Source organism: Saccopteryx leptura, chromosome 3 (assembly GCF_036850995.1).
Source record: "Saccopteryx leptura isolate mSacLep1 chromosome 3, mSacLep1_pri_phased_curated, whole genome shotgun sequence".
NCBI classification, from domain to species: domain Eukaryota; kingdom Metazoa; phylum Chordata; class Mammalia; order Chiroptera; family Emballonuridae; genus Saccopteryx; species Saccopteryx leptura.
In genome coordinates, this window is record NC_089505.1 from 358,740,288 (window position 1) to 358,767,374 (window position 27,087).

A 27,087-nucleotide genomic window follows, 5' to 3' on the forward strand; every position below is an offset into this window, starting at 1 on the left:
GGCCCGCAGACACAAGACCGACCTTACCAGTGACCTTGCTGTTCGAAACCCCAGACCTACTGACTCAGTCTGCACTTTTACAGTTTCCCAGGGGATTCTCATGGACATGAAATGTTGCTAATGAGGTCTAGAAAGAATAAATTACTTGTCTAATTCCCACTGTGGCAAGGCTATGACTTGAAAGTGTGTCTTGAAATTCATAATGCAGTTTTCTTTCCATAATGCAATGCATTTACATATATTGTACTCATATTGTTTTGCAAAATTAAGATCTGTGTCTGGCTTTCTGTCAACAATGTGTTCAGTTTCACGCTGGCAAGGACTGTCTCCTGGTTTCCTTGTAGCCCTCAGCACGGTGCTGGACACAGCAGAGGCTCCGCTCACCACTGTGTGTGTGTTTAACAGGGTGCCCTTCCTTTGTTTGCTTCTCCAGATGTTCAAGGTGAAGCAGAAGCACCGCAGGAGGGCCCTTCTCACGAGGAAGGACCAGGAGGAGATTTCACTTATGACGATACGTCCGTCACGCCTGTCCTCTCAGCCCCCCCAAAGAGAAGGTACAGTGTGGATAGGGGCAGTAAGCCCACCTTTGTTGAGCACCCCCCCCCCGGCCCAGGTACCCCTGAGGGCTCTGGGGGACAGGGAAGAGCACCTAGTCGCTGTCAGAAGGAGCCTAAGGTCCAAGGGATACCGAGTGCTGTACCTTCCTGTCCAGCTTTCTCTGTGCCAGTGCCGGCCCCTGACCTGGGCCAGCCTTCAGCAGGCTGGAGTCCTGGCTCTACCAGCTGCCATTCCTAAACCCCTTGAGTTGAGGTCCCCATGCCCCTTACAGTTCAGGAATGACAATGGCAATGGTAGACAGATTTGCTGCTCTTTAATTCATCAATACGCTAGATATCTTAGCTTTATGTCTGTCCCAAATGAAAGGGTGGTATTTATACAACTCAACAAAAAGTCAGAACACATTGGCCTTCTGCATGCGATTTGTGGTATCAGTTAGCTATTGATGTTTACTAAATAACCCCCAAATTCAGTGGTTTAATATAATATAACCAGCATTTATGATTGCTCGTGAATCTATGAATTAGTTGGGTAGTTTTACTGGGGACAGGTAGGCACAGATATGTCACTATGTATCTGTGGTCATTCGGCAGCTCTGCTGGTTTTAGTGTGAGGGCTGGCTGGTGGTAGGCTGGTCTGGGTTTGCTTCAGCTGAGACCACTGGGCTTTCCTCCATATGGGATCAGATCTTCCCACAGGGTAGTCTGAGCTTCTTCCAATGGTGGTGTTCAGTATTCTGAGAGAGGTCTCTTGAAGCCTCACTGTAAAATTGGTAAGTCATTTCTGCTGTATTCTATTGGCCAGTGTAAATCACAGGACCAGCCCACATCAGTTTGAGAAGACTGCGTTACAGGGCAAAGAGCATGGACGCCAGGGAGCCAATAACTGGAACTCTCAATGCATTCAGTCTGCCATATTTTTTTTATGTCAATTTCTTATTCACAATGATCCCACATGCCAGCCCATCCTTTTTCTCAAAGGGGATTAGTGCTTCCCTGTGTGGCGGATCCCGAGTTGTTATCACGAGGCTATGACAGGGAGGCAGTGTATGTGTGTCAGGGGCAGAGAGGGTGGGTGACCAGTGGGAATCAGAGAGGGTGATATCTCCGAGGTTTACCTTTTACAGGAGACATGAAATTTGTACAAACATACTCACTGCAGTATCGCCTTTTCCCTACCACCCCCAAGCCCTGAATAGGAAGGAATTTCAATTACTTGAAAATATCTTTTAAAAAAATCACTTGCCATTTATTTCACCAGGATAATAGCACTGAATGGAGGATGGAAGGAAAAAGAGAAGTAATGATTAGTGAACCTTTCCTTTCCCCTTGGTGAGAACATTCTCCCTCAGTTGCAAGTCTCCCCACCAACTAATGCTCAGCTGGGATTCGAGCTCTGTGGTGGAGTCCTTGTTGCCGCCCGCAGCCTGCGGCAATCTCTCCCTTCTCCGACCGTCTATGGCACTCTCCCCGTGACCATTTCACCTTCTCCGACCGTCTATGGCACTCTCCCCGTGACCATTTCACCTTCTCCGACCGTCTATGGCACTCTCCCCGTGACCATGTCACCTTCTCCGACCGTCTATGACACTCTTCCCATGACCATTTCACCTTCTCCGACCGTCTATGGCACTCTCCCCGTGACCATTTCACCTTCTCTGACCGTCTATGGCACTCTCCCCGTGACCATGTCACCTTCTCCGACCTCTATGGCACTCTCCCCGTGACCATGTCACCTTCTCCGACCTCTATGGCACTTTCCCCGTGACCATTTCACCTTCTCCGACCGTCTATGGCACTCTCCCCGTGACCATTTCACCTTCTCTGACCTCTATGGCACTCTCCCCGTGACCATTTCACCTTCTCTGACCGTCTATGGCACTCTCCCCGTGACCATGTCACCTTCTCCGACCTCTATGGCACTTTCCCCGTGACCATTTCACCTTCTCCGACCGTCTATGGCACTCTCCCCGTGACCATTTCACCTTCTCTGACCGTCTATGGCACTCTCCCCGTGACCATGTCACCTTCTCCGACCTCTATGGCACTCTTCCCGTGACAATTTCACCTTCTCCGACCTCTATGGCACTCTTCCCGTGACCATGTCACCTTCTCCGACCTCTATGGCACTCTCCCCGTGACAATTTCACCTTCTCCGACCATCTATGGCACTCTTCCCGTGACCATTTCACCTTCTCTGACCTCTATGGCACTCTCCCCGTGACAATTTCACCTTCTCCGACCATCTATGGCACTCTCCCCGTGACCATGTCACCTTCTCCAACCTCTATGGCACTCTTCCCGTGACAATTTCACCTTCTCCGACCGTCTATGGCACTCTCCCCATGACCATTTCACCTTCTCTGACCGTCTATGGCACTCTCCCCGTGACCATGTCACCTTCTCCAACCTCTATGGCACTCTTCCCGTGACCATTTCACCTTCTCCGACCGTCTATGGCACTCTTCCCGTGACAATTTCACCTTCTCCGACCGTCTATGGCACTCTTCCTGTGACCATTTCACCTTCTCCAACCGTCTATGGCACTATTCCCGTGACCATTTCACCTTCTCCGACCGTCTATGGCACGCTTCCCATGACCATTTCACCTTCTCCGACATCTATGGCACTCTCCCCGTGACCATGTCACCTTCTCCGACCGTCTATGGCACTCTCCCCGTGACCATTTCACCTTCTCCAACCGTCTATGGCACTCTCCCCGTGACTGTTTCACCTTCTCCGACCTCTATGGCACTCTTCCCATGACAATTTCACTGTCCCCAGTTCTCTTTTACTTGCCTTGGTCTTTCCTCTCTTTTGAATCGACTGCTAGCCTTGCCAGGCCCGAGATTCAGCTTTATTTTTCCTCTGAGGAAATTGCAGAGCTCCCACATGGTGAATATTAATATAAATTTGCCATTTTAATTAATTGATTTTACTGATTTTAGACAGAGAGAAAGGGAGAGAGACAGGAACATTGATCCGTTCCTGTATTTGTCCTGGCCGGGGATTGAACCGGCAACCTCTGAGCTTCCGGACAATGTTCTAACCAACCGAGCTGTCTGGCCAGGGCTAAATTTGCCATTTTATTAATGGACATAGACCTTTTGATATCTACCCTTTTCTACATGCATTTTCTCCTTTAATCCTACGTGGCAGGAATGATTATTTCACTTTCGGATGGAGAAATGAAGGCTAACATCCCCAGAGTGGGGAGAACAAGTAATCTGATTCAGATCAGTCTGACTCCGAGGCCTTGAGATTTTTACTAGTTTACTCTGTTGTCTACTGGACTTCATGATCAGAAGAAATGGAATGAAGTCAGATGCAAGATGGTATTGTTAGAAGGCAAGAGAATAAATTTAGAAGGAACTCTAGTGCAGTTAATTTCCTACCCATTGCTGCTTCTGTGCCTATAAGGATTCTTCCTCTCTGTCTGCTGTTATCCGATCTCTAAATCCCAGGTGTGGCAAATCTCTTTTCAATTACTTATGACAGTCCAGAGAAAGGAAATCTGAAATGTCAAATCTCACTGAGCTAGCGTCTTGGGTATTCCTTCCAATTTTCTCTTTTACCAATTCTTCTAAATGCAATCACGAAACTCAGGGTTGTTATAGCTAATGAGAATGGCTGAGTGGTCCCACGGAAAAGATTAGATAGGAGACAAGGGACGTCTTTATTGAGACCCAGATCTGCCACTGACTTTCTGAAGAATCTCGATTTCTCATTCTATAAAATAAAAAATAAATAATACTGATAATCATACTCACAACAAGAGCTGACATTTAGCTTCTCCAGGTCCTAAGTTAAACGTTTACAGGCATCATGTCATTAACTTGTAGCAATCTCCTCATTTGGTAAGTGCTATTATTAGGATGGGGAAACTGAGTCACAGAAAGGTTAAGTCACTCATCTATTTATTCTTATTTCCCCCAGAGATATAAAGAGAATATGTGATACAATAAAAATAAAAGCACTTAGAAATATCTAGGGAAACATTACCATGGCTTATGGATCTAAAGTATATTCTTACTTGATAAACTATATATGTTCAACTTTCTTTCAATAGGTCAAAACTATTGACTAAGATCCATGATGGAGAGATCAGATCCCAAAATTATCAAGTAAGTGACTGACACTTCCTCCCAGCCTCCCGAGCTCCCGTGTGAATGAAGAGCCAGGTCCAGAATGCACTCATGCGGCTCTGTGTTGTAGATTGCCATCACCATCATCGAGGCCCGCCAGCTGGTGGGGGAGAACATTGACCCGGTTGTGGTCATTGAGATCGGGGACGAGAAGAAGCAAAGCACGGTGAAGGAAGGAACCAACAGCCCGTTTTACAATGAAGTAAGTCATGGGGGTCACCAACACCCTCTCCGACATCCTCTTCAATGCTACTCTGGTATTCTTGAGCCAAATGGAAAACCCAGACCCCTCACGACTGCTTTCCATCACTCATCTAAGCCCATGGCAAGAGCTCTGAGCCTCCTGGACAAAGAGCCCCGTAAAGTTGAGCAGAAAGATAATGGGAAGGATATGTAAGAAATTTCTACTAATTTTAAATGCATAACTATATTATTAATAAGGCCCATTTTCTTATTTCTTACAAGCACATCTTCATCCATATAAGCCCAGGATTTCTATGTTAAAACATGTTGGATGTTGGTTAGTGAGCAGATATACAGTCTTTTGCTTAGCAGAGACATTGGAGATTTAATACTTACTTTTAAAGCAGGCATGCTGCGTTGGAAAATAAACTAGGGTATTTTTCTAAGCAGTGTAAAAATTGTAAAGGGAAACATCAAAGTGATACAAGAAGCTTCTAAATATTAAACACACTACATTCTCTTTTGAAATAGAAAGATTTCACAGTAAAAAAAAAAAAAAAGGTAAATGATACAAACAGTGGGTAATGATATTTGGTGGAAAATGTATGTCCCATTTATCTCTGATCTGTAAGCACTTAGTTCCCCTCCCTGGAGACGACCATTCTCAGCAGGTATCTGCATATACTTTGAGAGCCAGGTCAGGCATGGACAAGAATACAAGTAAATATTGGAACCAAACTGTAGCATTCGGTATGCTGGACCTTGCCCTTTCCACCTAACAATGTGTTTTGGAGGTTAGTCTATATCGAAATGTACAGTTCAGTCTCATTTTCTGCTCATTGCTGTAGAGTTTCCCATTGCAAGGATACACTGTAATTTACCACCAGGGCAATTTCTTATGGATGGATATTGAATTTTCTGTCAGTCTTTGGCTACTACTTATAACAATATTTAAATGGCCTAACTGGGACAAAGGGTATATGCATTTAGAATTTTGATGTTTCCAAATTTTCCTCCAAAGAGGTAACGATGTATCCTCTAACAGTGTTCAAGAATGCTTGGTCTCCCTGTAAACACTGTGAATTCTCAAAGAAGGCAGTAAACTCTTAATTACTTTCCTAATGGGAGCGGTAATTGAAAAGGAAGGCAGGGAGAGTGTGGATAATGAAATCCGTAGAAAACACCCAGATCCCATTAGAGCTGTCCGCTCCCTTCCCCTGTCACTCCTGCCCCTCAGCTGTTCACCGTGAGTTCAAGTGGCATCGTCTCCTTCCCCGTCCTCTCCCCACCTCTGTAACAATAAGAAATCATGTGCATGGAAATTTGTCAGTTATTATCATTAGTATTCGCTTTATGCCTACAAGTCCTGGGTCTAAATGACATTAACTTGGGCCCAAGTGTGATCAGTTGGAAATCACATAAAATATATATATATATATATATATATATATAGATATAGAAGTTGAACTAAAAGCCTTTGTTACAGCTTTTGACTGTAATTTTCAAGCCCAAAGTTTATCAGATGTTGAAGGAGTTGAGGAATATTTCCCAGCTAGAAAAATGTGTGTGGGCTCGGGAGGTCTAGGGAACCTCTGTGAGGCAATTGAGTCTGAAATATGAAACTCAGCAGAAGGTAGTGAACGTTGGAACTAATTTATTGGTCCAAAGGAACCCATAGCTTCCCATATATCAGAGAATGAAGAATTTCATGTAAGTAAATTTTGCACATAAAACAAATTCTGAACATGAAACTTTGAAAAAGTTTGAATGTCTATATATGAAAAACTTCCTGAAATATGACCCATGGTTTTCTATTTTCTTAAACTGAAGGCACTGGACGTACCGGCACCTTTCATTGATACCTAAGGACTGACATTTTGAAGGTCTCGTTGTAATAATATATCAGGGGTCGGGAACCTTTTTGGCTGAGAGAGCCATGAACGCCACATATTTTAAAATGTAATTCCGTGAGAGCCATACAACGACCCGTGTATGTTACGCATTATCCAATAAAAATTTGGTGTTGTCCCGGAGGACAGCTGTGATTGGCTCCAGCCACCCACAACCATGAACATGAGCGGTAGGAAATGAATGGATTGTAATACATGAGAATGTTTTATATTTTTAACGTTATTATTCTTTTTTATTAAAGACTTGTCAGCGAGCCAGATGCAGCCATCAAAAGAGCCACATCTGGCTCACGAGCCATAGGTTCCCGACCCCTGTGGCATCCTTCAGTTTCCACATTTTGGTTTTTCTGCTTTGTCCCTGAGAAATAGGCTGTTCACAGTCACTTCTCTCTCTCCTGCTACTGCCGTGTTTATCTCTGATGTCCTTGGGTCATTCTTCTATCCTGCAGGTCAAAACCAACTTCCTAAACTTCCTAGTTCCACCCTTTCCAACACCCATCAGTTCCCAAAACACACAGCCCATAAACCTATATGACTTCACCTTTGGAAGGTACTTGGTAAAGTTCTGATGATGAAACATCTAGTCCTTGAGCCCCTTGTGTGATAATTTCAAGAGAACCCAGTTTTGGCTGCTGACCCAGCAATAACTAGCTCTAGGACTCTAGGCATGTCTCTCTCTCTCTCTTAAAAAAAATAAATTATTTACTCTAATTTTTATTTCTCAATTACAGTTGACATTCAATGTTATTTTATATTAGTTTCAGGTGTATAGCATTCTGGTTAGACGTTTGTATAATTTACGAAGTGATCTCCCCAATAAATCTGGTACCCACCTGACACCATACATGGTTATGACAATATTATTGGTTATAGTTCACACTGAGATGTTCTTTTCATCCATCACTCGATTCAGGTAAAAATAAATAAACGAAGGACTTGACGAGTTCAAGGCTTGGCAAAGGTGTGGAGAGATGGCTATTTTTCTATGCGGCAGTGGGAATGTAAAATGGCTTAGCTCCCTGAGAAAGAAAGTTCATGCTATCTACTAATTATTTGCATGTACGTAAACCATGAGCCAACAGTTCCACCTCTCGTGTCCATTTTAGAGGAAAACTCACGTATATCCTGTGCAAAGACATGGTTGGCGGCATTCTTTATTTTTTTTATTTAAGAAAAAAACAACTGAGAACGAGTTAAATGACCCTCCACAGGGGATGGCCAGTCAATCGAAGATATGTGTATATTCATATCGTTGAGGGTCAGTCGGCAACTGATTAGAATGATGCAGTATTAGGTCTACTCCGGGGACAGGGTTCTTAAATGCAAGGCTGGGATTCATAGTCAGAATGCACTTTATGTTTTTTCTCTGTCATTGAACTTACTGGGGTGACACTGGTTGACATAATCACACAGGTCTCAGGTGCCCGTACAGCTCTGTGCACTGTGTGGAGTGCTCAGCTTCCCCGAGTCAAGCCTTCATCCACCACCACCTTTCCCCTCACACCCTCCTCACCCCCTCCCATCCCCGGGCAATCGCCACACTGCTGTCCGTGTCTGTGAGTTTTTTTCTTTTTTTTTCATTTTTGTTCTTTTTTCGCTCGATCCCTCCACCCCCATCACCCAGCCCCTCCCCCACCGACTGCTCTCTACGTATGAATCTGTCTCTGTTTTGCTTGTTATGAACTTTATGTTTTATAGTACTTTGTCTTCGACTTCATTGGGCCCCAAGTGCATCTCTTTGACAAGATCATCAAAATCTCAGTAAGTATATCATTGGCGGTGGGAGTGGGGGGAGGCACTGGGAAACTTCAGGACAGCTCAGCCTGCTTGGGGGGGTAGGTTCAGGAGGGTGAGTGTGAGCTGGTCAGTTTGAAAATCGGACAGAGCTTTAAATGACCAGAATAGAGGAGTCGGGAGGGGAAACCTTTTCAAGAAAGTCTGTTGGAAGCAAGTTGTAATCTACTACGAAGCCATCATAAATTGAATTGTGTGGCTTACTAATGTGGGAACGTGAAAAATAAAATGCTTCAAATGACAATGGATTGCCATTTTTGAGTGGGTTTTTTTTTTTTTTGGTTGTTTTTTTTTAATGAAGCAAATGTTAGTGTTTCTCTCTTGGAGTGATGTCCACACTAATGATAATTAATCACATCAACTTCCCTCCCTAGTTAGTAATAAACAGAGAAATAGAAAGAATCCGGAAGGACCCAAATAGATCAGTAATGCTGGATCTGAGGATGTGATTTGGAGCCAGTGGTTGCTACTTGGCTTCTTAGTAGTGAGCTGCCTTTGAGTAGACCTCCAGACCTGCCCATGGGGGCGTGGCGTCTGCCGCACAGACCCTTCCTCAGCCCTCGCTGGTGAATTCCTACTCCCACAGGTCAAGTCTGAAGGGTGGAGACACAGAAAGCTTTCTGGTTCGGCCAGCGCTTTATCCAGCTTGGCCCAGCACCTGCAGGACAGGAACGGGAAGAGAAAGTGCCCATGTTGGAGCTGTACTAGTTCACGTGAGAGAATAGGAGCAGACCTTTACCAACCTCACACCACTGGGAAAGGACAGAGACCAGTGGGCGACGGGCTGCATCTGTCTCACCATTCTGAGAAATTACTGCTTCTCCCAGGAAGTAGTGAGGATACTCGTGCCTGAAAGTGGTGGGCTAGGGGTTGCAGAATACAGCTCTCTTCCAGATAGTTCTCAAAGGACAGAATTCCTGCTCTACATGCCAACATAAAGCATGTTTTTATGGAGAATGAGGAAATATTTTCCTAAAAGGGACACCAACTCTAATGAGAATTGCAAAGATGGCACAACTGCTCTTGAAGACTTCCTTGCCTGGGTTTTTTTTTTTTTTATCACTCTTTATTTTAATATTATGTTATATATAAATATGACATATTATACATCAGTCCTGCATGAGGCTTAGGCAATAGTAAAGTTATGATATTATCTTTCCCAGGGGGCACTTAAAGAATGTGACTCTTGAAGAATGAAAAGTCATCAAGAGTCCAATAGTCTTCATGTTTAAATTGCGGTCCTGATGACAAGCAGTGCGAAGATATTTCGGGTCCTGGGACATTGCCCAGGACTTTGTTGCATTGCATAGCTCAGGCAATGACCTGTTTGTGAGGTTAGCTTTGTAGAAGGCTCATAATGTACTGTCTAGATTGCAGATAAATGGTTAATAGCTAGATTTTTATGCTGTGTCATGGACAAGGATCGTGACTCACTGTGGGGCAAGTGGATTTTTAGACAGAAAATCAAAGCTAATATTGCCTATCTCAGGTTCTCTAACTTAGAAAAATAGTTTGGTCTCCCTAAATGACCCTTCAGGACAGAGACCAAAGATTTTAAAGAGAAAACTTTCCTTAAGGGGGCAGTATTCAATACCAGTTTTCTGCTAGTACACGAACTATAAGTCAGCATGCCCAGGAATTCCACGTGGGAGAAGAAGGAAGGAGTGCTATAAAGCAGGTGCAGTTGGGACAGACAGCTGTAGCAGACCCTGGTCGTGTCAAAGACCATCGTCCCTCAACAGTGGCCGCAGTCATGCAGGGTCCCCAGCACTCTGTCTGTGAGATACCCCAGCGTTCTGCTAATCTAATGCTTGGCCACACCAATTGCCTGGCACTCACATTAGGTGGATGTTTGAGAGGGCCTCCTGTGTTATTTAAAGGTCTGTTTGGGGCTCTTGAGTCCCATCATGTCCATAGGGACCCAGGTGCCTTTAACCTGAGAATAGCTTGAGTCAGACTTGTGTTCTTGCTTGGGTCTTTGGGAGGCTGCGTTAGCAACTGCGAGCATGGAGTGGTTGGACTGAGCTTGGTGTATGTGGACTTAAATAACTCCTTTACTCAAGCCAAGCTGTCCTTGCTTCCCCTTGGTTCTCTAACACCCTTGCAATGTTCGGGCAAGGGAGAGAGAGCGGAAAGGGAGATGGGGAAGGGCTATCACGTCTTCAGTTCTTGAAGTCAATTCAATTTGTTTCTTATTGCCGCTACCAAAGAAGCTGTTCAGAAGCTACAAAAGTCTCCCATTCATCCATCATTCAATTGGTCAATCATTCGTTAATTTACTCAATGTTTATTGAACACCTGTTATGAACAAGGCCATATGGTGGACAGAGGAGAGCAGGAAACTCGATTCAAAGGACTCACAAGATTTTATAATTAGAAGAAAATTTAGAGACCATCTGGTTTAACTTCAGTTGGTATAGAAATTTTTCTCTATCACCTCCATGACATGAGGTTCTTGGGCTCTACTTGATTATATCCAGTGACGGGGAGGTCACTACTTACAGGAAAGCCCATTCCATCACTGAGATGTTCTGTTATAAAAGTTGTCCTGATGTTGAGCTGAAATCTCTCTTCCTATAACTTGGGGGCTGCGCTGGGAACCTACCCCCTCTTCTAGATGGAAGTATTTCTAAGATCTGAAGACACTTGAGTTACTGTTGCCCTTCTTCTATAACCCTGCTCTTCTCTTTTCTGGATCAAAGGTTAGAAACTCTTCCTGATTCTTCAGAAGTGACTCATACGATATTGTTTCTGAACCCAGGGCCACCTCTGACATCTGTCTTTAGAACTTAACTCATCTTTGTAGCATTAGCATTAAAATATGGTGCTGTAACCAGCCCCACACTCTGATGTCTTATGACTACACAAAATATTGAGGATGGCCATTGCCCTTGTTCTGACTGTTACATATGTCTAAACCTTCTCAAGGCAATACGTGGTGAGATGTCTGAGAAAGCTGTGAGCAAAGTGTTGTGGGAGTTTAGGAGAGAAAGGGAATGCTTTCAGCTGTGGGCAATCAGGGAGGGAAGCTTGGAGGAAGGGACATTTGCTCTAGGCATTGAAGGATATGTAAAGTTTCAACAGGCAGAGATGGGTGTTGAAGGGTTGGCTGCAACAATAGTCCATTTTGGTTAAAAACAATCACCTTCAGACAGTGAGAATTGTTTAGGTGTCCTTCAGTAGAAGACTAGCTGCAAACCTGCGAGGCGAAAGGAGGACTTCCGGGTGTTCTACAGAGCCCTGAGTTTGGGTGACAGATGTCATTGTGCTTCCGAGGACAGTGAAGGCCAGACACGGTCGAGGTCTGGGGTGCTCTTTGAGGTGTCAGAAACCAATTTCACAGGCTTAGCCCCAGAAAGAAACGTGGTTCTTCAGGGCTCCCCGCTCCATCTCCCTGCAGGTCCTTCACCACAAGCTGATAGGAAGCATGCTGATTGGCGCCTTCCGAGTGGACCTGGGCACTGTGTACCACCAGCCTGGTGAGCAGGCGTCGCCTCCCACTGTCTCTTACTCTCCTCCAGTTTACCAACCTGGGGGCCAACTCACCTGTTCACTCATCCACTTGTCTTCCATTCAGTAACACTCAGCACCAATTAGAGAAAGTTCAGTAAGACATGGCTCTTTCCCTCAGTTTATGAGCCGATGATAAAATTATCTTATGTGTTCATACTTCTAAGCAGTTTACTTTCTTTTTATTTTATTGATTTTAGAGAGAGGGAGAAAAGGAGAGAGAGAGAAACATCGATTTGTTGTTCCATGTGTTTATACACTCATCAGTTTATTTCTGTATGTGCCCTGACTGAGGGTTGAACCTGCAACCTCGTTGTGTTTGGATAATGCTCTCACCAACTGAGCTAGCTGGCCAATGCCCTGGGCAGTTTTTATTCTTTTATTTTTATTATTCTCACCAATTCTGTCTAATTTAGTGCTGTGAAACACCATAAAAAAAACAGGAAAGAATAGAAGTTAAGAATACGAACTCTGGAGCCAGTTTGTCCAGGTTCAAATCTTACTCTGCTCTTTCCTAGTTGTGCAACCTTGGGCAAGTGACTTGACTTCTCTGTGCCTCAGTTTCCTCATCTTTAAGAATGGGGGTAAAACAATACTTCCTTCATCGGGTTGTTGGAGGATTAAGTTAATACATCTACATAAAGTGTTTAGTGTAGGATCCAGCACAGAATAATGACTTGTAATGTGCCACATATGAATTTTTCTAGAATAATCATTATTACCCCTGATTTATAAGAAAGTGAAACTCAGAAAAGCTAGGTAATTAGTCCAAGGTCAAGAGCTAATAAATAATAAAGCCAACACAAACACAGACCTCACAAAAGGCCTCTCTCTTCAACTGTGATTCAAAGTCACAGGGCAAAGGGCCCAGGTCATGGGAGTTTGAATGAGCTCTACTAATTCAACTAGGATTAGCATCTACTCGGTTCTTTACCATCTGCTGTTGTGTAGAAGTGTGGCCTCTGATCTAACAATTGCCTGGTCTAACAATTTAAAAAATAAATAAGTCAGAGGTGTAGATTTTTGTATAAAATTTTGAAGTTTGGACTCACACTGTAGACTAAATAAAAATATCCATGTGCCACATTTATGGCCTGTGAAACAATATGGAGCTTCTATACTTCAGTAATGTCCTCCTATCCCCTCCTGGCTAGAATCCCGGCTAGGGGATTTCCACTGGCTTGAAGGCTCCTCACATACCTGTGCACGGTTGGAGGAGAAGATGGAGAAGAGGGTGGGAAGTCAAGGAAGGGAGGGGAAGGAGGAGAGGCAGGCAGCACGAGACTCGCGGATAGCCCAGACGAGCCACCCCTCATAGGGTGTGGGGACCTCGGGGCTGGGAGGGAACTGGCTGGGGTCCTGGGCTCATTGCTGCAGATGGCTGAGCTGTCGGCATGCCTTCACAGGTCATCAGTTCTGTGACAAGTGGGCCGTGCTCACGGACCCTGGCGACATCAGGACGGGCACGAAGGGGTACCTCAAGTGTGACATCAGCGTGACTGGAAAAGGCGACGTCTTAAAGACCAACCCGAAAATCTCCGATGCTGAGGAGCAAATAGAGAAGTGAGACAGTTTCAGCTGGGGCTGGGCAATGGAGATGATAGGACCTAGTTTCCAAGTCTCTCCCCCTCCCTCCCTTTCCTCACGGGTCCGTGAGAGCGACCAGGTTCATGGCTTGGCCACCTGGGATTCCGCTCTATCTGAGGCACCAAGATGTGTCTCACTGAAGGCATAACGATCCATTGGGAGGTCAGCTTCTACGACAAGAAATGCCTGCCTTCCTGCAATAACCTATAACAGACGAGCTATTGCTGTGCTTATCGGATTTATTTGAATTTAGCTAATTTTCCTTTGAAAAAAATGATAATTTCGACCACTAATTGGTAAAATGAGAAGACTTCATGCAGCTCATTCAGGCGCAGAATAAGAGACAATGTTTGTTCTGTAATTGTAGGACCTAAATGAGTTTGCATTCCCTCTAATCATACCCTTCGCTGTCATTAAACTAGGAAGAAAACTCATTTCAGCGATCATCGCAATCTATTCAGATTCTTGTCATATATCAGGATCCTTCTTCATGCTTCTAGCTTTTCTCTCTAGTCTTTCGAGCGAGAGCGCTCTGTAAGACAAGGTTTTGTGTTTGTCCCCCTCTAAGGAACCTTTTGATCCCTCAAGGGTTCCCATCAGAGAGACCCTGGGCCAGGTTCTACGTGAGACTCTACAAAGCAGAGGGGTTGCCCAAAATGAACTCCAGTATCATGGCGAACGTCACCAAAGCGTTTGTGGGTGACAGTAAGGACCTCGTGGATCCCTTCGTGGAGGTCTCCTTCGCTGGGCATATGGTGAGAAACTGTTGTCACCAACAGTGACAGACTTGGGTCAGAACCCTGTTCTTTACCAGCATTTCTAGTCAAATGGTATTAAGTCAGAATCAAGACCAGGAAGTGCCTGGAGAGAAAAAGAGAGACAGAAAGGGGCACTGAGTCACGTGGCAAGAAAGAAGGGAGGGCTACTCAGTCTCTGTCCATTGCAGATCATGGAGAGGAGCCCCGGGGAGTCGTGGTTTAGGACCCAGGCAGACAGGCCACCTTTCTTACCTCTGGCTACTTCTCAGAGCTGTTACCCAGCCCCCAGGCCCTGCAGAATTGCCACCATCCTCCAGCCTGCTCTGCAGTCGCCCCAGGCAGTGCTTGTCCTGTGTGAGCCTGGACAGCCCTGTTCCCAGCTGTTCCCTGCTCAGGAGCCATCAGCAGCTCCAGGGCCCAGACCCGTGGTCAGACCTCCATCGTGGTTGGCTGGACTTTGAAGCTTCAGCTGATGCACATGTTATCTCTGCCCTTAACTATATGTCTACCCTGACCCCTCCACTCGACAGGGTGAACACTGGAGTAGTTTTGACTTGGACCGCCTTGACGGTCATACAGGACATCAACTTCGTTTTAGGATGGGGAAGCTGGCCCCGACTGGGGCAGTGGTTTGCACAGATCCCGACTTTTATAAAAATACGAACTCAGGGTCTAACTGTAGTTGCTGCACCCCTGGAGGTTCATGGAACAGCTCCCATGCATAACATGGGTGTTAGTGTCACCCCATCCCCAAGTGGTGATGACAACTTCCTGAGGACGGGACCGAGATGTCCTCGCCTTTACCCCCCTCCCCCATGCCTGGCACGCTGTCTAGAGCAGAGGAGGACATCTGTAATGTTCACTGGGGGTAACTAATTTTCACGGGTGTCGGGTGGAAGAAGGTTCATTATTTTTAACAACTCACTTTATATATTCCGCGGGTTGGACAAGTTTTCTTGGGTCAGTCAAGGGCCTGTTTTCTTTCTTCCCATGGTTCGCATCTTCCTGGCTTTGTTTTTAGGGGCGAACCACGGTGCAGAAGAACTGTGCGGATCCTGTATGGCACGAACAGGTGGTCTTCAAGGAAATGTTCCCCCCCTTGTGTCGGAGGGTGAAAATCCAGGTGTGGGATGAGGGCAGCATGAACGATGTGACGCTGGCAACCCATTTCATTGACCTGAAGAAAATCTCCAATGAGCAGGATGGAGATAAAGGTAGAGCCTCACCTGTCTGACGTGGGCATAGGGCTTCAAATTGATTGATTTGGAGCCCTTCTCTTTAAAGTAGAAGGCTTAGAACATGCGCTGGGTTAGGCCCCTTCCATGTTCTGTGTGGTCTCTGGTTTGGGTTGGTTCAGGGCAGTGGGTGGAGCCAGACTCTGGGAGCCAGGAGGCAGAGTCCCCATCTCAGGTCTTCCATGAGCGTCACTGTGTGACCCTGAGACAGCCACTTCCTCTCTCTGGGCCTTCGGTTTCTAAATGGAAACATGAAGCAATAAGAATAGATCAGAGGTGGGCAAACTATTGTCCATGGGCCACACCTGGCCTGCCACATACTGTTGCATGGCTCATAAGCTAAAAATGCTTTTTCCGTGTTTAAATGATCCCCCCAAATTGTGCCCCCAACTCACTGATGGGAGGAGGGGAGCAGAGTATGCAAGGAGTTGTTGCTAATGGTGCACTCGGGGATGGGGTTGCAGCGGTGGGGGGGTGGGGAGGGAGGAGCAAGGAGCAGGACAGAGTGCTGGCCCACCCACTGAGTCAGTCTAAAGAGCCTCCACCCTGGATAAACCCTTTATTTGCAAAACCTAAATCATTAGGTGATGATTCTCTAAGTATCCCAACAAATCCTCTCTCCTTTAAATACCAAGTCAAACTTTCTCTGCACTACAACCTGTGCAAATGCGTGTATATGTTTTTTTTTAATTTATTTATTTTTTACAGAGACAGAGAGAGAGTCAGAGAGAGGGATAGACAGGGACAGACAGACAGGAACGAAGAGATGAGAAGCATCAATCATTAGTTTTTTGTTGCGCATTACAACACCTTAATTGTTCATTGATTGCCTTCTCATGTGTGCCTTGACCGCGGGCCTTCAGCAGACCGAGTAACCCCTTGCTGGAGCCAGCGACCTTGGGCTCAAGCTGTGAGCTTTTGCTCAAACCAGATGAGCCCTTGCTCAAGCTGGCGACCTCGGGGTCTCAAACCTGGGTCTTTCGCATCCCAGTCTGACGCTCTATCCACTGTGCCACCGCCCAGCCAGGCATGTATATGGTTTTGAATGTGTGTGTGTGTGTGTGTGTGCATACATGTAATATACACACATACACTGAAGACTCGGCATACACAGAGATCAAGGTCGCATTTTTGTGCCCCTCATAGAGTGACACCCTTGGAAGACCTCAATAAATATCTATTGCTTAATTCTTAAATCACAGAAGGGTTTGCCACAGGACTGCTTTATGCAGACAGCACACTGTGCTTGTTCAGGGAGATATATAACAGTGTTAAACAAGTAGACATCAGGGACCATAAAATCTTTCTATTTTTTTTTAACACAATATCTCTTCTTCTTAAAATTTACTCAAGGGGAGGACAGAATCTAGTTGATGGGGCTGCGGGGGCAGGAAGAGGAAACATTTAGGCATAAAACTATTGATACTGGTAAAACAAACAGAAATATCGACTTGTCAACGTTGGGGGAATTGTTAAGCAAATTATGATACATATCTTTATTAAGAGCAATGGTTAATAGCCTTGAGCTCTTCCTAAGGGTCTGTGTGAAGTGCTTAATAGATATCATCTCTTTTAATCTTGGTAAGTGAGATAGGTATTGTTAACATCTTCATTTCACAGATGAGGAAACTGAGGCATAGGGAAGTCATCAAAGCTGCCCAAGGTTACACAGGTAGAAAATAGCAGAGATGAGGTTGAGGCTCGAACCCCGCAGTCCAGCTTCAGGATGGCCATGCCGTACTGCCTGACAAAACGGGCCGTTCTGTTGCCAAAGAGATGTCCGCATAGCTACTGCGTATTTTCCCAGACACCACATATTAAGAAAGAAAAATGCTTATGCTAATAGTAAATTCGAATCATGAGGTCTCTTCAGTTCTTTGTTTAGAACATATCCTAGAACATGCACTTTTCTCAGTCTCTACTACCATCACCCTAGAAGCTACCGATGCCTTCAAATTTGATGATGATGTGGTCCCCAAACCCATCTGCCCACATCCATTCTGATACCCATTCACATAGCAGCCAGACTGAACTTAACATGCATCTGATTATGGTCTAGCTTTACTTAAATTCCTCTATTTCCATAGTTTCTAGGATAGAGACCTTGTCAAGGTCGCCAAACCAGCCCATTTCTGCAGACCTGTCTCGCCCAGCCTGTTCTCTGGACTCCAGACACTGGCATTCTCCTTCAGCTTCTTCGGCCTCCAAGTTCCTTTCCAGAAGATATACGCTGTTCCCTCTGCCTAGAAATCTCTCTTTTCCCTCCCCTCTCTCTCTGCCTAACTCCTCTCCATGCTACAGCAGCCTGTCACTAGTTCTCACAACACAAGTTATATCTCCTTTATAGTGTCTATGACCTAAATATTTGTTGGATGTTCATATCTGCTTTATTCTTCACTGAGCTCTAGGATCAGAGTCTAGCACGGTGCCTGAAGCACGTTAGGAGTCAGTAAACATTTGATGAATGAATGAACAGACAAGGATGCGCATCAGCATTCGTAATACTGTTTTCAACTGGGAACCAGTGTAAATATTTGCATGGGAGAGAGACTAGAAAGAAATACAGCAAAATGGTAATTATGGCTGTCTATCGGTGATAGGATATTCTGTAAATATTTTCTCTGCCTTTCCTGTGGGTTCTGTGTTTCTAAGTGAATGCGCACAACTTTCATAAAGCAAAAAATAATCAGTGTGTAAACATCACCATGCAACTGAAGCTTGGGATCTTTCTAGGTTTCCTACCTACCTTCGGACCTGCCTGGATCAACCTGTATGGCTCACCCAGGAACCACAGTGTGATGGACGATTACCAGGAACTGAATGAAGGCTTTGGAGAAGGCGTGGCATTCAGGGGCAGAATTTTAGTCGAAATTGCTGTGGAAATTCTCTCAGGAGGGGCACAGGAGTCTAAATTTTCCAAGGCACTCAAGGACCTCAAGCTGTCTTCAAAGGACAAAGACTCCAAGTTTTCCAAAGGCTCAAGTAAAGACAAGGGTGACAAAAGCGACGATGGAAAACCCCATCAGGCTTCAGACAAAACGAACTCCACCGAGGTGGAGGTGGAGCCTTTCGACGTGCCCCCAGAGGTAGGTCTGAGCGCTGCTTCGTCGCACACCTCTGTGAGGTCAGCCCAAAGAGGAGCAGCTCCCCGAAGGCCTGTGGAGGTCTCACGCCCCTGCAGCATCTGTGTTGGCTGAGCCCCATTTTCCCGGGCGGATCCTCTGCCTCTTCCTGCATACATCACAGCCGTCTGCTAATGACAGGTTCTTTCAGTGTCTCTCCCTGCCCCCAATCCAATCCCCATAGGGACCACAGTAAAAGAAATAAAAGCTCTCTGGAGGAATTGGTGGGAGTAGGTTGACTGAACTGTATCTGTGGTCCAGTTTTATTTAGCTTTGGTTTTAGCTTAGCATATGGTCTGGGTGGGAGGTAATGTGGGAGGAGGGAAGAGGAGGAGGAAGAGTAGGTGACAAGCTGGACACAGAGGTTGAGAAACCTATTCCCTTGCTCCAAGCCTGTGGGGAAATCACCACTCAAGGGAATGCTTTTCTTTGTTTATTACTCAACATAAAGCATATTAGCCTTTTCCAGCCTGGATCTATTATGGGAAAGAGATCTGTGGCTCTAAGAGGAACATAAGCTGTGAATAACCTCTTGAGTGTCGCAATAGTACTTCGTAGTCTAAACAAGTGAGAGAACTTTATGTTTTGTTAGCAGCAGAGGTAGGTGGATTCCAGCTCTCAGCTTGGATGATTCTGCCGCTGGGAGTGTGTTAAATCAGGTCGACCAGATAGTCATTTTGGGTGGAGAAGGGAGGTGATGGCTGGCCTCCCAGAGCTATCCATTCCTAAGAAAGACTGGACAGACTGGAAGATTGTAGCATCCGGGTCACCTTAGCCTTGGAAGGTCCACTTATTTTTACTGCTGAGATCTAATACAGCTTAAGAAATGATGTGAGCAGGGCAGGGGAGAGCTTGGAGCAAGTGGTTGGAAATCTTGGGGGTTGGTTCTAGTCATGGTTCTGATACCAATAATACCTCTTCGTGTTTCAGTTTGCTCATCAACAAAATGCGATAGTAACAGTCCCTCTGTGATAGGCATCTCCTGGGGGTAAGTGAGGGAATGCCTGGACAGTGGTCAGCAGAGTTCTTAGCACATATACAGAAAGCAGGCGACACATTTGCTGTTGTCATTGTTGCCGCTCTTGCTAGGGTTTGTTCCCACCCCTATTGGGCAGCTACTCAGAGTTCTCCACCCCTTGTTTGTGACTTGCTCTGGGTATTTTGCTGAATTCCCCAGCTCTCCCCCTGAAATGATATGTTGGGAAACAGGCACTGCTAGTTTGTTGTTAAAACTGACATCGCCTCGATGTGATTTTGTTTATGTGTGTTTCTTCAGCATATATGCTAACTTTGGACACTTGACATTTTCTGGACTTTGCCAGAAATTGTGAGCAGTTTAGTAGCCACCTAAACTGATATCCCCTCTATCTGACCCTGTGACAATCTCTCCTGCTGTCAAGAGTGGCCATTCTTTTCTAAGCAGGGAATGCTGAGTAGAAACCAGCTAGTAGATTTTTCCTCACCCATGTCAATATCTTCAAGATATTTGCTGAGGCCATCTGAAAAAGTAAATTCTAGCAGAAAGCAAGAGTGGATGGGAATTCATGTAGACTAGAGTGCACATTTTTCTACATGGCCAGGGGGTCGTGTTGGCCACTCTATAGAAGGTGATAGGAGAGGGGGGATATTTAGCACCATTCAAACCCTTCTTCCTCCTCTCTCCTCTCTTCATCTTGGATTCATGTTTGTGGTCAAATTTTTTTTGCAAATTACCCTAAAACTTCACAGGTTAAACCAAGAAACATTTATTTTCTTTGTGGGTGAGGAAGTTGGGAATACTTTTGTTTGGTCATTCTGCCTCAGAATTTCTATGAGGTTTCAATCAAAATGCTGATGGGGCTGCAGTCATTGGAAGGCTTGACTGGGTTCCTTGACTTCCAAGATGGCGCACTCACATGGCTGTTGGCAGGAAGACTTGGTTTCCTGTTGGTTGTTGGGTGGAGGAGGTCTCAGTGCCTTACCACAGGGACCATTCCATAGGCTGCTTGAGTGTGTCTCAGCAGCTGGCTTCTCCCCAGAGTGAGTTATCCAAGAGAGAGCAAGGCAGAAGCTGCAATGTCTTGTGACCCAACCCACGAAAGTCACAGACTGACATTTACGCTACATTCTAATTGTTAGAAAGGAGTCATTACGTCCAGCCCATGCTGAAAGGAAGGGGAATTAGGCTTCCCCTTCAAAGGGAGGATTTTCCAAGAATTTGTGGACATATTTTAAAGCCACCACACTGGCTCCTACCTTCCCCAGAGCCCCAGCAGCTCAGAGCTCTCCCTCCCCAACATGATGATACATTTTCCTGCAGCCTCTTATTTTTTAGCTCTCCAGGGTCCTCAAGCTCCTGTCTTCCTAGCAGCAGTGTTCCCTCATTGAATATCTGGACAAATAAAATTCCATGATGTTGCATTTTCCAACTTAACCTCATCAACACCATCAAAGCTATCTCCCCTATGCCAGCCTTTCACAGAGCATAACTAATCTAACAGATGTGTTTATTTTTATATGCTGTAAACATTTATTCAGTAGCTTCTTGTTTAAACATCATCCTCAACATTGGTAGAAATAAAAAAGAATGACTCTGTGGAGTTTATGGCATAAAGGGGAGGTAAGATGTACAAAATGAATGTACAGGAAGTAGAAAGTGATAGTGCAGTGAGGCGGTACAGATCCCGTGCTATTTCCTGGAGCGAGTGAGCTATTATGATTAAAATGTTGGGCTCCAAAGTAAGACAGCTGGGTCTGAGTATGGTGCAGTGGTTACTGCTCAGCCTCTGGAGAATCTTTGGGCAAGTGACTTAAGATCTGGATGCTTGATTCCAATAATAACCTCTGCTTCATAGGCTCATAGAGAGAATTTAATGAATTAATAAATGCAAAGTGCTTAGAATAGAGACTGGCACATAGTAAGTGCTCAATAAATACCAATCACATTAGACAGATAGTCTAACCTTTTATGGGAATGCAGTGTCCTCATTTTAAATGGGTGTAATAAAAATATCCCCCTCCTAAAGTAGTTATGAGGATTATATGAGATAATGTAGATAAAATTCTTAATACCACATCTGACACATAATAATAGTTCAGTAAACATTATCATCATTATTTTTTCCAGTTCAGGGAGTCAAGATATGCTTCTAGAAGGAAGAGGCATTTGAGTTGAGCCTTGGAGGATGAGTAGGATTAAGACATGAATTCTAACCTGTTGCAATACTTGTCATGACTTCCACGGGCAGCATTTACACATGTAGGCTTTCTACTACTAGGTGCTCCACATGAATGGCCTCTTCTCCCCTGAAGGCCCCATCATGATGTTTATTTCACAGACAGGGGAAGTAACACCCAGAGAGTGAACATGACTTGCCCAAAGTCTATCAGCTGGGAAGCAGCAGAGTTGGGATGTGAAGAGGTTTGCCTGGCTAAGGAGCCTGCTGCTCCTCTCCCCGGCTACGTGGGCTACATTTGCCCCAGGTCTCTGAGTAATTCTTACCCTCCTCCCAGAGAGTAAACTTGGCCCCAACAAGGCGAGATAGTGGCTGGTTTACAGCCAGGAGATACTGTGGCAGCAGGTGGGAAAGGTGTATGCTCTGTGACTAAGGTCCAGCACTGGGCTCCCACCCTGTCCGGCATCTTATGATCAACATAGACATTTCCTGCTGATGCTGAGGACCCAGGAGGCTCTTGTATGAAGGAAGGGGTGACCTTGATCTAATGGTATGGAAACCCTTTGGCTCTCTGAGGGTCAGGGTTTGAAGTTTTTGATTGGATGGGGCTCTTTACCTCTGAGGCCACAATGGCTTTAATCCTTAGAGGGTGCTTATTGCTTTTTCCACGGAATTTAATAAATCGAACCAGAAAGCCAAGAAGCACAGATTCCAACTCAGTCAGTTGCTCAGAAGTGTGAAGCTATGTCACCATGTCCCAGCAACATCTGCTCCCTGCAGCATTAGCCTAGTCCGCGTTAATAAACGTCATTTGTAAATAGCTGTGTATTATCTTGGGATGGCTCCTGTCTTGCGGCTTGTGTGGACAGTTGGCCTGAGTGGAGCCATTTTAAAATGGAGTCAGGGCAGCCATTCCAGAGGAACTGCCTCATATGTCCTATTCCTTGAACCTCTGGAAAGTTTGAACTGGTCTAAATGACATTTAGATTGGGCCAGAGAAGCATTGTCTTCCAAACAACTGGTTTTGTAACGATAACAGGAAAGCAGACCTCCTTCCCACAAGGACTGAGAACTGTAGACAGCCTTCAGAATCAGTAACCAGCCGTATATAGCTAAGGAAGAACAGGTTATTCGCACCAGTAGAAATTCCTTCCTTCTATTCATGTAATTATTTCCCCTCCCTTTCTCTTAAAAACCCCTTGCCTTCATCCCATAACTGAAACATTATTTGGGTTTCTGCCTGAATCAGTGCTTCCCTAAACTGAATTCTTTGGATCTCAAATAAGTGCTTGTGGCTTCTCACTTTGGCTTTTTATTTTTAGGTCAACATCTGTCACTGTTCAGTCTTTCAGAGTGTAGGCTGCTTGAGACAGCAGCCTTGCTGGAGGCCAGGTCTCAAGTCTTGGCTGTCCTTACCTTGCAGTGTGAGCTTGGCAAGCCCCTTATTCTCTCTGCGCTTTAGTTCATTCAGGTAAAAGGTCGAGGTTGGAGCCGATGAACTCTAAGGCCCTTTTCAGTGTAAAAGCAATTTACATTGTTGTGCGTCTGAGCCCTGCACACCCCCTCTCAGCAGCAACCACAGGGCCCATAGCCCACCCTGGATGCCCTCGACTGGCTGATGCTTGTGCGAGTGCCTAACCCTCCACCCTTTTTATCTGGGCTTGTGTTGTTTTCGATAATAAAGTCTGATTTTCAGTTAACACATGTTAGAATTCAAAGAACACTGCGTCTGTGGTCAGAATACTTGGGAAAGTCACTAACTCAATCTCAAGCTTTAGTATCCTCAGTTTCCTTGTCTGTACAGTGGGCATGATCTAAATTTTGACTTCTCAAGGTTGCTAAGAGGAACACATGTAATGCATGTGACCATCCTGTGTACTCAATAAACTGTGCTCCAACGTAAGGATTTAATCCTGTGACTGAGAGTATCGCATCTTTGGTTTTCTGTTTTATAAGTGTCTACTCACCAGAAGGTGATTCCATGGCTCTGTTTCATAACAGTCTCTTAGAAACATACACATGCCAAGCTTATCCTTTAAAATGAAAGGATGCCCGTCAATAGACAATTAGATAAAGAAGGCGTGGTTTATATATACAATGTAATATTACTTGGTTATAAAAAAGAATGAAATCTTACTATTTGTGATGACATGGGTGGACCTAGAGACTATTATGCTAAGTGGAATGAGTCAGAGAAAAACAAACACCATATGATCTCACTTATATTCAAAATCTAAAGAACTGGCCTGACCTGTGGTGGTGCAGTGGATAAAGCATTGACCTGGAATGCTGAGGTCACCAGTTCAAAACCCTGGGCTTGCCTGGTCAAGGCATATATGGGAGTTGATGCTTCCTGCTCCTCCCCCTTTCTCTCTCTCTCTCTCTCTCTCTCTCTCTCTCTCTCTCACTCTAACTCTCTCTCCTCTCTAAAATGAATACATAAATAAATTAAATTTAAAAAAATCTAAAGAACAAAATAAACAAACAAAATTGGAACAGACTCATAGATGCAGAGAACAAAATAATCATTGCCAGAAGGGAAGGGGTTGGAGACCTAGGTTGAAATGATGCAAACATTGAGAAATGCAAATTGGCGGTCACAAAATAATCACAGTAGAGCATTGGCCCAGTGTGTGGAAGTCCTGGGTTCAATTCCCAATCAGGGCACAGAAGAGAAGCGACCATCTGCTTCTCCACTCTTCCCTGACCCCTTCTCTCTCTCTCTCTCTCTCTCTCTCTCTCATTCCCTCCTGAGCAAGTTGGCTCAGGGCACTGAGGATGGCTCCATGGCCTCTCCTCAGGCACTAATATAGCCAAGCAATGGAGCAGCAGCCCCAGATAGGCAGAGCATTAGCACCAGACCGGGCTTGCCAAGTGGATCCTGGTCGGGGTGCATGCGGGAATCTGTCTCTCTGCCTCCCTGCCTCTCACTTGATTAAAAACAAGCAAACAAACAAAAAAATAGTCATAGGATATGAACTATAGTATAAGAAACAGAATCAATAATATTGTGATAACTATGTCTGGTGCCAAGTAGGTACTAGACTGTAAATCATATAAATGTCTAACCATTATGCTGTACACCTGAAACTAATATAAAATAATAATGAATGTTAACTGTAACTGAAGGATAACTGAATAAGTAAATAAATAAATAAATGTCACACACCAAAAAAGGCTATTTTTATTGTAAGGTAGAGGCTCCAAAGGTTGAGACAACATTATTCTAGGTAAGTGGCTGAATTTGGATGTGCAGTTTCCATGTCTGGGTTCCTGCCTGTCTGATTAGTGGGGAAATTATGTGCCATTTTGGGCTAACACTGAGACTCAAATGCTTTAAATTACCCTGTATCAGGTTATCCTCCGCTTTGTGGTGATAAAAAAATAAAATAAAATAAATAGAAAAGGAACTGGGTCTGTCATATATATATTTTTTCTTTTTGTAGATTGTACCAGAAAAATATGAGGAATTTTTACTCTTTGGAGCATTTTTTGAAGCTACCATGATTGACCGGAAGATTGGAGATAAACCCATTAGCTTTGAAGTATCTATTGGTAAGTGCAGATAGCATGGCGCTGGCGCCTGACATGGCTTGCCACCATTTCTTGAATAAATGAATTAGGCTTTACATGCAAATGATGGCACTCTGGGAGAGGTTTGCACCTCAGAAAACAGTGAATCATTCCTTGTTCACTCTTGTGTCACTGTGTAAGGGAGAGATTTATTTTCACACTTTAAAAAATATATATTAAGAGTATAGTTCGGATTCAGACCGATTCGGGTTACTAAACCTGGTTCCATTATCCTACACCCACTTAATTTCTCTGGGTCTCAGTGTCTTCACCTATACAGTAGGAATAATGATAACTTCGCATCGAGCTGTTGCAAGGGTTTAATGAGTCAGTGCAGGCAGAGCGCCATGCGGATAGAAGGAACTGATAGTCTAACTCCCAGCAATCTCCCTGGGCTGATGTACGGCTGGGGAACCCATTCCAAGAAAGGACATTCCGTCAGAGAAGGTCTCCATTCCCATTTGGGAAACACTGCTTCAGAGAAAGACATGGCAAAGGGATCCAGTTAATTTGTAACTTAAGTCGTTTTTACACGCGAGGACATAGCATGGAAGCAGGCGATGGCTCATCGGCATTGTCGATCTTGTTTCTTTGGTCTGACCATGATCTTCCTGCCTTCATACTGAGATCTTATTTCCTTGTTCCCGGAGAACGTGAGCTTAGGTCGCTTATGTCAAACAGCCTGATTCTGCTTGTTGACTGACACTTGGCTCCTCTCCCCTTGCTTCTGCCTCTGCAGGTAATTTTGGGAACTTGATTGATGGCGGGTCCCACCACGGGAGTAAGAAGAAGTCAGCTGAGTCATCTGAAGAAGAAGTCCTTCCGCTGCTGCCTGAAGGAGAAAAGGACGCAGCCCACGAGGCTGCCATCCCTATGGTCTCCACCACCCACCCGGAGAAGCCACTTGTCACAGAAGGGAACAGGTAGGAGACTCTGCAGAAGCAACAGTTTCTGAAAGTGGGAGTCTGGCCAATTTCTGGGAGCGTTAGTTTCAGTTTTTCCCAAAAACCAGACACATCATTATTTTTCATCTCAGTCATGGGAGCAAGAATAAACCAGAGCAACATGGTAGGTGCCACTGTACTGAAGCCTTAGTTACATGTCAGCAACTCTCCAAACAGCACATCCAGGCAATTCATCTCGGGGCAGAGCAATGATGATGGTGACCATCATCGGATCAGATGCTCCCTTTATTCCATAACTTTGATGCATAACAAGGTAGGAAGGTCAGAATTCGAAATTTCAATCCAAACCCTATTAACAGTTATTATATTTATCTGAATCCTGTGCTATTACATAAACTCAATTTAGTGGCATGATTGAATACATCATTTCTTTGTGACAGAGAGAGACAGAGAGAGGGACAGATAGGGACAGATAGACAAGGAAGAGAGATGAGAAGCATCAATTCTTTGTTGTGGCTCCTTAGTTGTTCATTGATTGCTTTCTCATATGTGCCTTGACCTGGGGGGCTATAGCAGACCGAGTGACCCCTTGCTCAACCCAGCAACCTTGGGCTTAATCTGGTGAGCCTTGCTCAAACCAAATGAACCCGCGC

The 27,087-nt window shown here is 44.9% G+C and overlaps 1 protein-coding gene across 2 annotated transcripts in view; it reads left to right on the forward strand.

Moving 5' to 3' along the window:
- The window catches only part of FER1L6 (fer-1 like family member 6), a 135,868-nt gene that overhangs the window by 34,566 nt on the left and 74,215 nt on the right, over positions 1-27,087 (forward strand). For both annotated transcript variants that reach the window (XM_066379448.1, XM_066379449.1), the window contains 11 exons: positions 434-554; positions 4,627-4,681; positions 4,773-4,904; positions 8,494-8,556; positions 11,990-12,068; positions 13,506-13,662; positions 14,255-14,441; positions 15,466-15,658; positions 18,413-18,765; positions 25,403-25,511; positions 26,269-26,452. In XM_066379448.1, coding sequence (XP_066235545.1) covers positions 434-554; positions 4,627-4,681; positions 4,773-4,904; positions 8,494-8,556; positions 11,990-12,068; positions 13,506-13,662; positions 14,255-14,441; positions 15,466-15,658; positions 18,413-18,765; positions 25,403-25,511; positions 26,269-26,452 — 1,633 coding nt within the window. The remainder of the gene's footprint in view (positions 1-433; positions 555-4,626; positions 4,682-4,772; positions 4,905-8,493; positions 8,557-11,989; positions 12,069-13,505; positions 13,663-14,254; positions 14,442-15,465; positions 15,659-18,412; positions 18,766-25,402; positions 25,512-26,268; positions 26,453-27,087) is intronic.